Consider the following 15,266-nt stretch of genomic DNA (forward strand, 5'->3'; position numbering starts at 1 on the left):
GGCTTCAGATGGGATTTTTGCCTTCCTCTGGATCAACTAGCAGTTAGGCAGGTTATATATAGGCATTATGGTTGAACTTGATGGCCGTATGTCTTTTTTCAACCCAACTTACTATGTTACTATGTAAGACCTGCTGGCTTGGCGGGGTATGGCCGCCTTTATTCCCTTACCTGCCATTTTCTGCTCCTTCCCCCTTGTTCCCATATGCCAGGGGTAGGGAACCTTGGCTCTCCAGCTGTTATGGAACTACCAGTCCCACAATGCATTGCAGGAGTCTGACAGCCACAGTCATGGTTAATTAAGGAAAATGCTTGCTGGGATTTGTAGTTTTATCACAGCTAGAGAGCCAAGGTTCCCTACCCCTGCCATAAGCCATACTCTCCCTCTTCCCATGTCAGGGCTAAACAACAATTAAAACACCTTCATGCTACAGAATGGCCGGTTTCCCGCCGCCATGCAGAAGACACTTAAATAAAATGGAAATTCCCGCCATGTCAATCCAACCCTCTCTCACAGTCTCTCCTGGCGGCCTCCACCCAGCAATCCAGTTTCCCAGGCACCTCTGTGCCCAATCTACTCTTTCAGGGGCACCATTCCCCTCCGTGTAGAAGTAACTTTACAACAGCAGCAAAGCCTGCCCGTACCCGCACAGAACTCTGGGAAGCAGTCCGACTGCGCATGCGTACAGTGATTGGCGCGGCTGTTGCGCAGGGGCGGCTGGGAATTGGCGCGGTGGGAGAGCGGAAGTGCGCACTGAGGAGAGGTGCGTGTGTGGGGCAGATAGGGCTCTTGCCTGGGGTCATTAGGGGCAGTGGGTTTGGGGAATGGGTTAATGAAGTTTATCTCATGTTGGGGTGAGGATATTTCGCTTCAACGATTTGGGAGGGAGGGAGGGTAGGCAGGTAGGGCCGGGTCTTCTCAATGTGGATGAAAGTTGGGCTGTGGCTTTGCAGTCAGAAGTCATAAAGCTGCCTCTCATTCAAAGCAAAGAAAAAAAATGAACTACATTTTCTGAAAAGCTACTAACCCCCTCCCCCCACCCATGGGGCCCAACCCTGGGGCTGAAGGGGGGTCATTTAGTCTCAGGGGTGTTCCTGGGGCTGAAGGGGGGTAATTTAGTCTCAGGGGTGTCCCTGGGGCTGAAGGGAGGTAATTTAGTCTCTCAGGGGTGTCCCTGGGGCTGAAGGGGGGTCATTTAGTCTCTCAGGGGTGTCCCTGGGGCTGAAGGGGGGTCATTTAGTCTCAGGGGTGTCCCTGGGGCTGAAGGGGGGTAATTTAGTCTCTCAGGGGTGTCCCTGGGGCTGAAGGGGGGTCATTTAGTCTCTCAGGGGTGTCCCTGGGGCTGAAGGGGGGTCATTTAGTCTCTCAGGGGTGTCCCTGGGGCTGAAGGGGGGTCATTTAGTCTCTCAGTGGTGTCCCTGGGCCTGAAGGGGGGTCATTTAGTCTCTCAGGGGTGTCCCTGGGGCTGAAGGGGGGGTCATTTAGTCTCTCAGGGGTGTCCCTGGGGCTTAAGGGGGGTCATTTAGTCTCTCAGGGGTGTCCCTGGGGCTGAAGGTGGGTCATTTAGTCTCTCAGGGGTGTCCCTGGGCCTGAAGGGGGGTCATTTAGTCTCTCAGGGGTGTCCCTGGGGCTGAAGGGGGGTCATTTAGTCTCTCAGGGGTGTCCCTGGGGATGAAGGGGGGTCATTTAGTCTCTCAGGGGTGTCCCTGGGGCTGAAGGGGGGTAATTTAGTCTCTCAGGGGTGTCCCTGGGGATGAAGGGGGGTAATTTAGTCTCTCAGGGGTGTCCCTGGGGCTGAAGGTGGGTAATATAGTCTCTCAGGGGTGTCCCTGGGGGCTGAAGGGGGGTCATTTAGTCTCTCAGGGGTGTCCCTGGGGCTGAAGGGGGGTCATTTAGTCTCTCAGGGGTGTCCCTGGGGCTGAAGGGGGGTAATTTAGTCGCTCATGGGTGTCCCTGGGGCTGAAGGGGGTCATTTAGTCTCTCAGGGGTGTCCCTGGGGCTTAAGGTGGGTCATTTAGTCTCTCAGGGGTGTCCCTGGGGCTTAAGGGGGGTCATTTAGTCTCTCAGGGGTGTCCCTGGGGATGAAGGGGGGTCATTTAGTCTCTCAGGGGTGTCCCTGGGGCTGAAGGGGGGTAATTTAGTCTCTCAGGGGTGTCCCTGGGGATGAAGGGGGGTCATTTAGTCTCTCAGGGGTGTCCCTGGGGCTGAAGGTGGGTCATTTAGTCTCTCAGGGGTGTCCCTGGGGCTGAAGGGGGGTCATTTAGTCTCTCAGGGGTGTCCCTGGGGCTGAAGGGGGGTCATTTAGTCTCTCAGGGGTGTCCCTGGGGCTGAAGGGGGGTCATTTAGTCTCTCATGGGTGTCCCTGGGGCTGAAGGGGGGTCATTTAGTCTCTCAGGGGTGTCCCTGGGGCTGAAGGGGAAGTTCACCTTCAAGTTAACTTTAAGTATGTTATAATCTAAGCGACTTTTCTATTGATCTTTGTTTTTCATAGTTTTTCAATTATTTGCCGCCTTCTTCTGACTCTTTGCAGCTTTCAAATTTCACTGACCCCGGCAGCCAAACCCTATTGCTCTGTGAAGCTAAAGTTTAATTGTTATTGTTACTTTTTCTTACTTATTTTTCTATTCAAGTCCTTTCCTATTCATATATCGGTGTTTCATTCAAACCACACCCTGGTTGCTAAGGAAATTTGGATCCTAGCTACCGAATAACTGCTGAAAATCCAAGCTGCTGAACAAAAACTGAAATAATTAAACTACAAATAATAAAGAATGAAGACCAATTGCAAATTGTCTCAGAATATTTACTTTCTACATCATACTAAAAGTAAACGCAAAGATGGACAACCCAAATAAACCTGTCATTAACCCCTTCAAGGAGAGTATGGACATCCCATACCTGTATTATTATACATAGGAAAAAATAGCTTTGTCCAAGTCCTATTAGGAAGGGCGTATCCTAAAAGTTGGGTGATCAGATCTCTTGAAAATTCAGGGGCATGTCTAATAAATACATGTTGCAGGGCAGCACTGATTGCAATCAGTTCAGATAGATTTTTTTAGCCCCTGAATTTTCAAAAGATCCAGTCGCCAACTTTAAAAGGGCCACCTTTGAGTTAACTTTTAGTATGATGTAGAGAATAATATTCCGAGACAATTTGCCATTGGTCTTCATTTTTTTTTATTTGTAGATTTTGTATTATTTCACATTTTGTTCAGCAGCTCTCCAGGTTGAAGTTTCAGCCGTTATCTGGTTGCTAGGGTCCTAATTACCTCAGCGACCAGGTATTGGTTTCAACGAGAGACTAGTGCTGGGCGGTATACCGGTTTAACCGGTATACCGTTTTTTTAAAAAAAAAAACGATATGATTTTTAAACATACCGCTACACCGGTATGCGCGCCTCCTGCTATTTTTCTTCAATTATATCCGGGTTGCGCCCGTGCGCATGTGACGTCAGCGCGCACGCGACGTCGCTAGGACGCATCGCTGGAGGAACCACAAGTTGGGTAAGTTCTGCTGGGGGGTTGTGGGGGGGGTTGTGGGGGTTGGGGGGGCTGTTGGGGTTGGGGGGGGTTGTGGGGGGGTTCGAGTTGTGGGGGGGGTTGGAGTTGTGGGGGGGGTGTTGGGGTTGGGGGGGGGTCGGGTTTGGGGTTGTGGGGGGGGGGGGCCACCAATATTTATTTATTTTTTATTTATATACCGTCAAATACCGTGATACCGATATAATTTTGAAAAATACCGTGATATAAATTTTTGGTCATACCGCCCAGCTCTACGAGAGACTGATATGTTTATAAGAGAAGACCTAAAAAGAACAAGAAGTAATAAAAAGTAACAATAACAATAAAACTGGAGCCTCACAGAGCAATATTTTTTGGCTGCCGGGGTCAGTGACCCCCATTTGAAAGTTGTAAAGAGTCAGAAGAAGAAGGGAAATAATTTAAAAATAATGAAGACCAATTGAAAGGTTGCTTAGAATTGGCATTCCATAACATACTAAAAATTAAATGAAAGTTGAACCACCCCTTTAAAGGGATAGATGGCCTGTGCCCATAGCCCCCTTTAGATCATCCTCCACTTGTACATTTACCTGTAATTCAAACAACCCACTTCTGAGCGGTACTAAGGAACCCCTGCGAGGCACGGTACAACCCCTGCAGAATCAAATTCATAGGCTGAAGACTTGGCCAGCACAGCGTATGGCTGTGTATCCCGCAGCAGAGCTGATTTCATCGGGACTATTTATATGAACTATTCCCAGGGTCGGGAGGGGAAGAAGTTACAAACACAAAGGGCATATTGTATTGACAATTAATATATATATTTATTGTATAAATCAGGAATATCAAACCTGAAGCCCTCCTAAGCCATCTCTATAACAGCAAAAGCTTGAAGGCTCGAAATAAGTGGTTAGATTCCCAAGGGGGTGTTCACCTTTGAGTTAACGTTTAGTATGATGTAGAGAGTAATATTCTGAGACAATTTGCAATTGGTCTTCATTTTTTTATTATTTGTAGTCTTTTAGTTATTTTATTTTCAGTTCAGGAGCTCTCCAGTTTGGAGTTTCAGCTGTTATTTGGTTCCTAGGGTCCAAGTTACCTTAGCAACCAGGTAGTGATTTGAATGAGAGGGTGGTGTATGAATAGGAGAGGGGCTGAATAGAAAAGAAAGTTACCCCCATTTAGAAACTGCAAAGAGTTGCAAGAAGAAGGCAAATCATTCAAAAACTATAAAAAATAAATAATGAAGACCAATTGAAAAGTTACTTAGAATAGGCCATTCTATAACGTACTAAAAGCTCAAAGGTGATCCTACCCCTTTAAATCATCTCCTGCTTTGAGGCCGCTGGGTGCAGCCTTCTAGGGGTTAGGGAGCAACATGTTTCTCATGGGCCACTGGTTGGGGATCCCTGTTCTAGGGGGGTGTGTTGGGGTGTATTGTTTGTGTGTTGTTATTTACAGCTGAGGCTGGGTGTAAATTGGAATATATTGGGTCGGGGGTATAGACTGTAGCACATTGAACTGGGATCATTTGGTCCAGTAATATAGGGAATATTGGGGGGACCCTGGACACAGGAGGGGGATATTGTGCAGCAAGTTTAGTATGAGGGGGCGCTCAGGTTCAGCACTCTGGGGCATGTACATAAGGTAATGTTACAATGGCTTATTAGTATTAAGGTCCAACTGGGCAGCTAAGTGGCAGATGTGGGCAGCTAAGTGGCAGATGAGATTTAATGTGGATAAATGTAAGGTCATGCACCTGGGATGTAAAAATATGCAAGCCCCGTATAACCTTAATGGGACTGCACTAGGCAAATCCATAATGGAGAAGGATCTTGGAGTCCTTGTAGATAATAAACTTGGCTGTAGCAAGCAATGCCAGGCAGCAGCTGCAAGGGCAAACAAGGTTTTGAGCTGTATTAAAAGGGGTATAGATTCACGGGAGGAGGGGGTTATTCTTCCCCTTTACAGAGCACTGGTAAGGCCCCATCTAGAATATGCTGTTCAGTTTTGGTCTCCAGTGCTCAAACGGGACATTATTGAGCTAGAGAGGGTCCAGAGAAGGGCAACTAAGCTGGTAAAGGGTATGGAAAGTCTCGGTTATGAAGAAAGACTGGCCAAGTTGGGTCTGTTTACACTGGAGAAGAGGCGCTTAAGAGGTGACATGATAACTATGTACAAATATATAAGGGGATCATATAATAACCTCTCTAATGTTTTATTTACCAGTAGGTCCTTCCAACGGACACGAGGGCACCCACTCCGTTTAGAAGAAGGGAGGTTCCATTTAAATATTCGGAAAGGATTTTTTACAGTGAGAGCTGTGAAGTTGTGGAATTCCCTCCCCGAATCAGTCGTACTGGCTGATACATTATATAGCTTTAAAAAGGGGCTGGATGGATTCTTAGCAAGTGAGGGAATACACGGTTATGGGAGATAGCTCTTAGTACAAGTTGATCCAGGGACTGGTCCGATTGCCATCTTGGAGTCAGGAAGGAATTTTTTCCCCTCTGAGGCAAATTAGAGAGGCTTCAGATGGGGTTTTTTGCCTTCCTCTGGATCAACTTGTAGTTAGGCAGGTTAGGTATAGGCATTATGGTTGAACTTGATGGACGTATGTCTTTTTTCAACCCAACTTACTATGTTACTATGTTACTATGTAACTTTCTAATATAGGGAGATGAGATTTTGGGGTGAATCATGCCCTAATGGGATACTAAAACAGGTATGGGATATGTTATCTGAAAACCTGTTATAGTGCTGGGCGGTATGACCAAAAATTTATATCACGGTATTTTTCAAAATTATATCGGTATCACGGTATTTGACGGTATTTTTTTTTTCCCCATGCATGATTAGGTGACCACCCCAGACACCCCCTCCCGCCACCCCAAACACCCCCCCATCCGCACCCCCCCCCACCACCCCAAACACCCCCCCCATCCGCATCCCCCCCCCGCCACCCCAAACACCCCCCCATCCGCACGCACCCCACCCCACCCCAAACACCCCCCCATCCCCTTCACATAAATATAACCCCCCACCCCAAACACCCCCCCATCCCCTTCACATAAGTATAACCCCCCACCCCAAACACCCCCCCATCCCCTTCACATAAATATAACCCCCCACCCCAAACACCCCCCCATCCCCTTCACATAAAATATAATTACTGGCCAGGCAGCCGCAGGCACCCCCGACAGCTCACATTGGTATCCGACTCTGAATGATGCGTCCTAGCGATGGCGCTGACGTCACGGGCGTGCTGACGTCGCGTGCGCGCTGACATCACGCGCGCACCCGGAAGTATTTGTAAAAATTGCCAGGAAGCGCGCACACCGGTATGGGGGTATGTAAAAAATTTATATCGTTTTTTTTAAAAAAAACGGTGTTCGGTTTTTACCGGTATACCGCCCAGCACTAACCTGTTATCCAGAAAGTTACAAATTATGGAAGGCCATCTCCCATAGACTCCATTTGAATTAAATAATTCAATTTTTTTTTTTAAATGATTACCTTTTTCCTCTGTAATAATAAAACAGTACCTATACTTGATCCCAACTAAGATATAATTACCCCTTATTGGGGCAGAACAGCCCTATTGGGTTTATTTAATGGTTAAATGATTCCCTTTTCTCTGTAATAATAAAACAGTACCTGTACTTGATCCCAACTAAGATATAATTCCATTACGTCCTACAGGCAGCACAGACAGGGTTAACTCCCGCACCCCCTGATAGGACAGGTAGCATCAACAAATTATTAGCCAGCCTTAAAACCCTCCATAGACTCCTCCCCCAGCATGTTTTTTTCCTGTCCTACCTGAGGAATGGTGGTGAAGAAAGGAAGATCCGGATCCTGAGGGATCTGAAGGCCGACTGGGGACTACCTGAGGGTGAGGCCCTGGGGGAAAGAGAAGCTTTCCTAGGCATGCTGATCGCAAAGGAAAGTAAAAGCGATCAAGGAAGCTGGCCAAGGTCCTCACCGGTGGGGGAACTGAAGGCAGCAGGACGCGTTGAAGCAGGGAGCGCAGTGTGATGCGCAGGATACACGAAGGACCGGAAGTCGCGCTTGCGTGACGTCATCAGCGCGCGCGAACCAGGAAGAATGGGGCTTGGAACGCAGGACCGGCATTTCTACCCGAGGGGAAGAAGAAAAAAGGTATTTATACCTCCAATTTTGCTGGGATCTGTGCCTATGTTTGTTAGGTAGGCTCTGTGTATAATCACTGGTATATAGGAACGGTGCACCGGAAGGATCTCTGTGCTGCAAGGCTGTTTTGTGCTGGTATCCAGGGACAAGGTAGATATATGTATATAAATACATATATAACTCCATCTCTATTTTATTGGGGGTTTTGCATGTCTGATTTTATTTTATGCATTTAGATGTCTAGGTCTCCTTCTAAGAAGACACAAAAGCTGAAACATAGATGTTGTATATCCTGCGAACAACCCTTACCTGACGAGCATGTTCAGAAGATGTGTATGTCATGCATGAGAGCTGCGGTAGGTGAAGATCAGGCGCAACAATCTGAAGTCTTCATTGATTGGTTTAAGAATATGATGTCCCAGACATTTGAGGATATGAAACAAGCTTCAGGACCACCTGTTGATGTAAACAAAGATGACTTGATTGTGATTGATCAGGTGTCTGGAGATTCTGATTCCGGCGAATTGTCTTCTTCCTCCACTTCCACTAAAGGAGAGGCTAAAGAAAGTATTTTCTTGTTTCAACCAGATAAAATCCAGAAGTTAATAAAAGCTGTTAACAAGGTGATGGAGGATCAGGGGAAGAAGAAGAAAAAAGAAGCAGCAAGAGATACACTGTTGTATTTTTCACGACAAAGTACAGATACTTTTCCAGTCAATCCGATTATTAAAGAGTTAATGCAAACAGAGTGGAAGGATCCATCAAGAAGGCCTGATATTTCTAAAAGATTTAAGCAAATGTTCACTCTTCATAAGCAAGAGATAACAACCTGGCAGGATCCTCCAGCGGTAGACATTCCGATTTCTAGGATGTCGAGGAGAACTACTATACCAGTAGAAGATATTTCAGGATTGAAGGATCCGATGGACAGAAGGGCAGATACGGCATGGAGAAGGTCTTATGTCGCAGCGGCGGAGCTGACAAAACCCTCCATATCTGCTGTTTCGGTGTCAAGAACATTGAAATGCTGGTTGAATAACTTAGCAGAAGATATTGACTCAGGGGTGTCAAGAGATGATTTATTGGATGCATTTAAATACATCAATTTGGCAACAGATTTTTTATGTGATACAGCGGTGGAATCTGTGAAATTATCGGCAAGGTTAATGGCATTATCTTCAGTTTGGCTTTATCAGTAGCTTCCACTATCATACCCCTAGTGTAATCACATCTCCTGGCTCTGTGTAAGGGTAACTCGTTATCTGATAACAGGCAAAAGGTGTGAATTTGGATGTATTTGATGTTTAGCCAATTGGGCCCTCCCCTTAGAACCATGTGACTCTCTTGAACTATTTCTTTGGGATCACACTGGGAGCAGCTTGGCTGAGGGGTGCAGCTTGGCAATATAGCAGCTTAAAGTATAGCAAATTTAAGTATACTTTAATGAGTTAGACAGAGTTGGACAGCAGTTGGAACAGCACTGAACATATTCCATCTGGGACTTCGCCTGAAAATGACTACAATCACTGTATTCCTGTTGATTGTATGCATGGTGCTCCCTAAGGTAGTCTCTTCCTTTAACCCTCCTGTTGCCTGTCCATACTCCATACACATATCCTCCTCCCTGCTCCCATCTACATACTCCGGCTCCTTTACCCTCTATAATTACCTACACCTCTGTTCCCCGGTCTCTGTTCGTACGCTGAGGTGCAATCATTTTAAATCCTCTGCTCATATCTTCTCACTCTTTTTCCTACTATTACTGGCTGCAGGGGATATCTCTCCAAACCCCGGGCCCTGCTCCATACCTACTTATATTCGTCCTCGTCCTTCTGTCCCCATGCCCAAAGCCTGTCGTACCTCTGCTGCTTCTAACCTTATTCAGGTTCCCACTCTTCCCTCCTCCTGCCTTCCGTTTTCCTGTGCCCTTCTTAATGTCCGTTCCTTAAAGGAACAGTAACACTAAAAAATAAAAATGTTTTAAAATAATTAAAATATAGTGTCCTGTTGCCCTGCACTGGTAAAAGTTGTGTGTTTGCTTCAGAAAGACTACTGTAGTTAATAGAAATAGCTGTTGTGTAGCCATGGGGGCAGCCATTTAAATTGAAAAAAGGAGAAAAGGCACAGGTTACATAAGAAGATAACAGATAAACTGTGTAGAATACAATGGGAATCTACTACTTATCTGTTATCTGCTTAGTAACCTGTGCCTTTTCTCCTTTTTTCAATTTAAATGGCTGCCCCCAGGGCTACACAGCAGGGTATTTATATAAACTGTAGTAGTGTTTATGAGGCAAACACACAACTTTTACCAGTGCAGGGCAATAGTACATAATATATTAATTATTTTTATACACTTTCTTTTTTTGGTGTTACTGTTCCTTTAACTAACAAAGCTACACTAATCCATGATCTGTTCTGTTCTAACTCATTTCATCTCCTCGCACTAACTGAAACCTGGCTGTTACAGAATGACACTGCCACTGAAGCAGCACTCTCTCATGGCGGTCTGTCTTTCTCCCACACCCCCCGGGCCACTGGACGCGGTGGGGGAGTTTGAATTCTCCTCTCCTCCCGTTGCCGGTTCGCACCTATTCCTATTCCCCCTGCTTATTTGTTCAATTCATTTGAGGTGCATGCCATTCAGATCTTCCACCCTCTCTCTGTACGAGTGGCTGTCATTTACAGACCCCCGTCAGCCTCCTCCCCTGCTACCTTCCTCTCTGATTTTGAAACCTGGCTCTCCTTTTTCCTCTCTACTGACGGCCCTGCAATCATCCTTGGGGATTTCAACTCCCACATTGATGATCCCTCGCAACCCTGGCCCTCGCGTTTTCTATGCCTAACCTCCTCCTTTGAACTCCAGCAGTGGACAAATGCTCCGACTCATAAGGATGGCCACTTTCTGGATTTAGTCTTTACTAAAAATCTGTCCCTGTCTGATTTTAACAGCGTCCCCTTTCCCTTCTCTGACCATCACCTCGTTACATTTTCTGTCTCTCACTCTCCTTCCCAACCTGCTCCTTCCCCCGCTGTATTAATTAGAAACACACGTGGCGTAGATCTCCCGGCCTTAGCTCGCTCTTTCAGGTCCAGTCTCTCCTCCTTCAATGAGTTGTCTGACCCTGATACCCTGGTTTGTGAGTACAACAGAATACTAGCCTCCACTATTGATTCATTTGCACCCCTTCAGCCTAAGCGCACTCGGGTGCAAAACCCCCGCCCCTGGCTGAATGTGCAGACCAAATTCCTACGCTCCTGTGCGAGGTCTGCAGAACGTATGTGGAGGAAATCCCGTACGCAAGCAGACTTTATCCACTATAAATTCCTATTAGCCTGCCTCAATTCTGCCCTGTCGAAGGCTAAACAGGAATACTACAACACCCTCATAAACAGTAATAAATCCAACCCAAAACGCCTATTTTCCATATTCAATACCCTTCTGCGTCCCTCGCAGACTCAATCACCTGACTTTATGCACTCCCCCCAGGACTTTGCTGATTTCTTCCTGAACAAAGTGGAGTCCATCCGCAATCAAATTCCCCCCTCTAATACTAACCAGCTCCTCCTTCCTCAGCCCCCCTCTGCATGTCTTGGCTCATTTGGTCCCGTAACTGGCTCTGAAGTCTCCCGGCTTCTGTTGTCAGCTCCGCTCACCACTTGCTCTCTAGACCCCATGCCTTCTTCTCTTCTCAAACACTGTGCTGCTGAGCTTACTCCGGCTCTTACTCACATCTTCAACTCTTCTCTGTCTTCTGGAATTTTCCCCTCTTCTTTCAAACAGGCCTGTGTCAAGCCCATCCTTAAAAAGGCCACGCTGGACCCGTCCTGTCTCTCTAACTACCGTCCTGTCTCACTTTTACCGCTTGCCTCCAAAATCTTAGAGCGCATTGTCTTCTCCCGTATCACTAACTTCCTTAATGCACATAATTTACTGGACCCGCTGCAATCTGGCTTTCGGCCTGCGCACTCTACTGAGACAGCGTTGTGCAGAGTTACGAATGATCTTCAGGTTGCCAAAGTCAGTGGTCACTTTTCTGTACTAATCCTCCTAGATCTATCGGCTGCGTTTGATACGGTTGACCACTCCCTCCTAATGCAAATTCTGCATTCGATTGGTCTCCGTAGTCAGGCTGCATCCTGGATCTCTTCCTACCTCTCATTCACTGTCTCCTACGCTAACAAAATCTCATCTCCAGTTTCTCTTAATGTGGGGGTACCCCAAGGCTCTGTACTTGGGCCGTTGCTGTTCTCCCTTTACACGCTGTCTTTGGGAGATCTTATCCGTTCATTTGGCTTCAAATACCATCTATATGCTGATGATACCCAAATTTACTTTTCGACCCCTTCATTAACAGTTGAAACTGAGACTCAAATCTCTAACTGCCTCCTGGCTATCTCCAATTGGATGAACCAACGCCACCTCAAACTCAACCTAACAAAAACTGAACTAATGATCTTTCCGCCTAAACCTGGTCCTACTCCCCCTTTTCTATCTCTATTGAAGGCACCCTCATCAACCCTGTCAATTCCATGCGTTGTTTGGGGGTGATCTTTGACTCCAGTCTCTCCTTTTCTGACCATACTAACACCACTGTCAAAACCTGTCACTTTTTCTTACGCAATATTGCCAAAATCCGGCCCTTTCTTTCTACTGTAACAGCTAGGCTGCTCATGCATGCCCTCATCCTATCCCGACTTGACTATTGTAACCTGCTGCTAACCGGCCTCCCTAATTCCCATCTTTCCCCCCTACAGTCTATATTAAACACCGCTGCCAGAATTCTCCTCCTCTCATCCAGGAGAGTTCAGGCCCTTCCCCTGCTAAAGGCCTTATCATGGCTTCCTGTTAAACAAAGAATAGTTTACAAACTCCTTCTCTTAACCTTCAAAGCCCTCCATTCCTCTGCTCCTCACTACATCTCTTCCCTGGTGTCTCCGCACGTTCCTGGCCGACTCCTTCGTTCCTCGCAGAGCAACCGTTTGGTTGCGCCCCCCACTACTACTGCTGTTTCCCGCCTTAAATCCTTCTGCCTGGCTGCCCCTTACATTTGGAATTCCCTCCCTGATGTCCTCCAGAGAGAATCCTCCCTCAGTCTTTTTAAAACTAAACTTAAAGACTACCTTATGGAGCACTCGCCCAGCACCTGATCTGGAAACTGGCACTTATACTGTAATGTCACCCACTGTGACCTATAGCACTTATATTTGCCTATTTGTGTCTGTTAGTTACCCTCCCATATAGATTGTAAGCTCTACGGGGCAGGGACCTCCTTCATCTTGTGTTTCTGACTCTTATTGCAACTGTACCTTGTATTTGTATTTATTGTTGTACTTTGTATTTATCCATTATCTTTAACCCCCCTGTCTGTATTAATGAATTCTACTGTACAGCGCTGCGTACATAAGTAGCGCTTTATAAATAAAGATATACATACATAGTGGGCAGAAGAGCTCTGTGGATGAAGGCATGGAAGGCGGACCTATCGTCTAAAAACAGTCTTTGTGCGATGCCCTTTGAACCAGGTAAATTATTTGGATCAAAACTTGATGCTCTAATTGAAAGTCTTCAAGGAGGAAAATCCAAGACTTTACCACAAGACAGACCTAGGACGTCAAAGAGAAATTTTTTTCGACAGAGATCAAGAAGCTTCTCACCAAGATCCAAGCGCTCTAGATTTGCATTTCGGAATAGAGAATCTTTCAGAGGTTCCAGAAGGACAAGATACTCTGGACCAAATAGAGACGATAAACAGAGAGCCAAGGGCAAAGATGCGAAGAGCAAGAAGCTGGATTTCTGACGCCAGGCCTCAACAAGACAAAGTTGGAGGCAGATTATCTCTCTTTTTCCATCAATGGCAGAAAACAACGACGGACAAATGGGTTCTTCGTACAATAAAAGAGGGATATCGGATAGAATTTTGTCAAAGGCCTGTAGAAAGGTTTTTGGTTTCCTCTCAAAAAGGGGAAAAATTTCAAGATACGGTGAAAGAATTCATAGAGATGGGAGTATTAGAAGAAGTAAATCCTCTGGAACAACAGCAGGGAGTATACTCCACAATGTTTCTCGTACCCAAGGCTGGGGGCAAAGTAAGACTGGTCATCGATCTGAGATATTTAAATCAGTATATCGAAAAGAAAAAGTTTCGAATGGAGACAATTCGTTCAGTCCAGAACCTTCTCAACAAAAGGGATCTGATGGTCACCATCGATTTAAAGGATGCCTACCTACACGTGCCGGTTCACGCAGAAAGCAGGAAATTTCTAAGAGTGGCAGTGTTTCTGGAGGGAAGTCTCAGACATTTCCAATTCAGAGCGTTACCCTTTGGCATCACATCCGCGCCAAGGGTGTTCACCAAAATTGTTGTGGTGCTAGCTGCAGCCCTAAGGAGGGAAGGCATTTACATTGTACCCTATCTAGACGACTGGCTGTTAAAGGCATCAAGCCCAGAGGAAATGAGAAAACATCTGCAAATGACTCTACATGCTCTGGAAGCACATGGCTGGCTGGTGAACAGAGAAAAATCAAGTTTGCATCCATCAACCTCAGTAAGATTCTTGGGGTTTCAAGTCAATTCCCAGTGTATGAAGATTTTTCTACCCCAAGAAAAGTCAGACAGGATCATTCAAGAAGTGAACACAGTAATGAGGAAAAAGAGAATTACAATCCACAGAGCAATGAAGGTCTTAGGTTTGTTGACTGCGGCAATAGAGGCAGTGCCATGGGCCAAAGCCAAAATGAGATATTTCCAATCCCGTATATTGAGAACATGGAATCGGAAGATTTCAGGATTACACAGAACCTTGGAGATTACAGAGAAACTGAGGAAGTCATTGAGGTGGTGGACACACCATTACAATTTGAGCCGGGGGAAACTGTTTCTTCCGAAATGTTCTGTAGTGATAACAACAGATGCATCTCTCCAAGGCTGGGGGGCACATCTGGGGAGACACACTGCTCAGGGGCTGTGGTCCTGGAGAGTGAAAGCAGAATCCTCAAACTACAGAGAACTGAAAGCAGTTTGGAAAGCTCTGAGGACATTCAGACACAGAATCAAGGCCAAAGATGTTCTGATCCAATCAGACAATATATCAGTAGTGGCTTATATCAACCATCAAGGGGGAACAAGATCAAAGAAACTGGCCAAGTTATGTGCCAGGATCATGACATGGTCTCAGAAGAGATTGTCACATATTGCAGCGATCCACATAAGGGGTGTGAACAACTGGTGGGCAGATCGGCTCAGCAGACAGATGGTAACTCCGGGAGAGTGGACGCTGAGTCAGAGGATTTTCCAGGAGATAGTCGAACTATGGGGATTTCCTCAGATTGATCTGATGGCTACCAAAGAGAATCGCAAATGCAAGAAATTCTGTTCGCTGTACCGGAAGGACAGACCGACATTTCTGGATGCATTCTCTATCAGTTGGGATTTTCAACTAGCGTATGTATTTCCTCCAGTGCCCATGATCCAGAAAGTGATCAAGAAAGTGAAACAGGATCAGGCAAAGGTGATAGCGGTTATACCAAGTTGGCCCAGGAGGTCATGGTACCCGGAGCTCTTGCACCTGTCCAGGGGCAGGTTTTGGAGGCTGCCGCTGAGGAAAGACCT

The 15,266-nt window shown here is 46.3% G+C and overlaps 1 protein-coding gene across 3 annotated transcripts in view; it reads left to right on the forward strand.

Annotated features, from left to right (window-relative positions):
* Positions 1-483: 483 nt before the first annotated feature.
* The window catches only part of tdrd1 (tudor domain containing 1), a 52,924-nt gene continuing 38,141 nt past the window's right edge, over positions 484-15,266 (forward strand). For 2 of the 3 annotated variants that reach the window (XM_004919372.4, XM_004919373.4), the window contains exon 1: positions 682-763. Coding sequence is in view for 1 of the 3 variants with exons in the window: in XM_004919374.4 (XP_004919431.1) it covers positions 679-763 (85 nt within the window). In the remaining 2 variants the exon portion in view is untranslated. Of the gene's footprint in view, positions 764-15,266 lie in introns of all 3 variants that reach the window. The other variant, XM_004919374.4, reaches the window with a different exon arrangement.

This window comes from Xenopus tropicalis, chromosome 7 (genome assembly GCF_000004195.4).
Source record: "Xenopus tropicalis strain Nigerian chromosome 7, UCB_Xtro_10.0, whole genome shotgun sequence".
NCBI lineage: Eukaryota > Metazoa > Chordata > Amphibia > Anura > Pipidae > Xenopus > Xenopus tropicalis.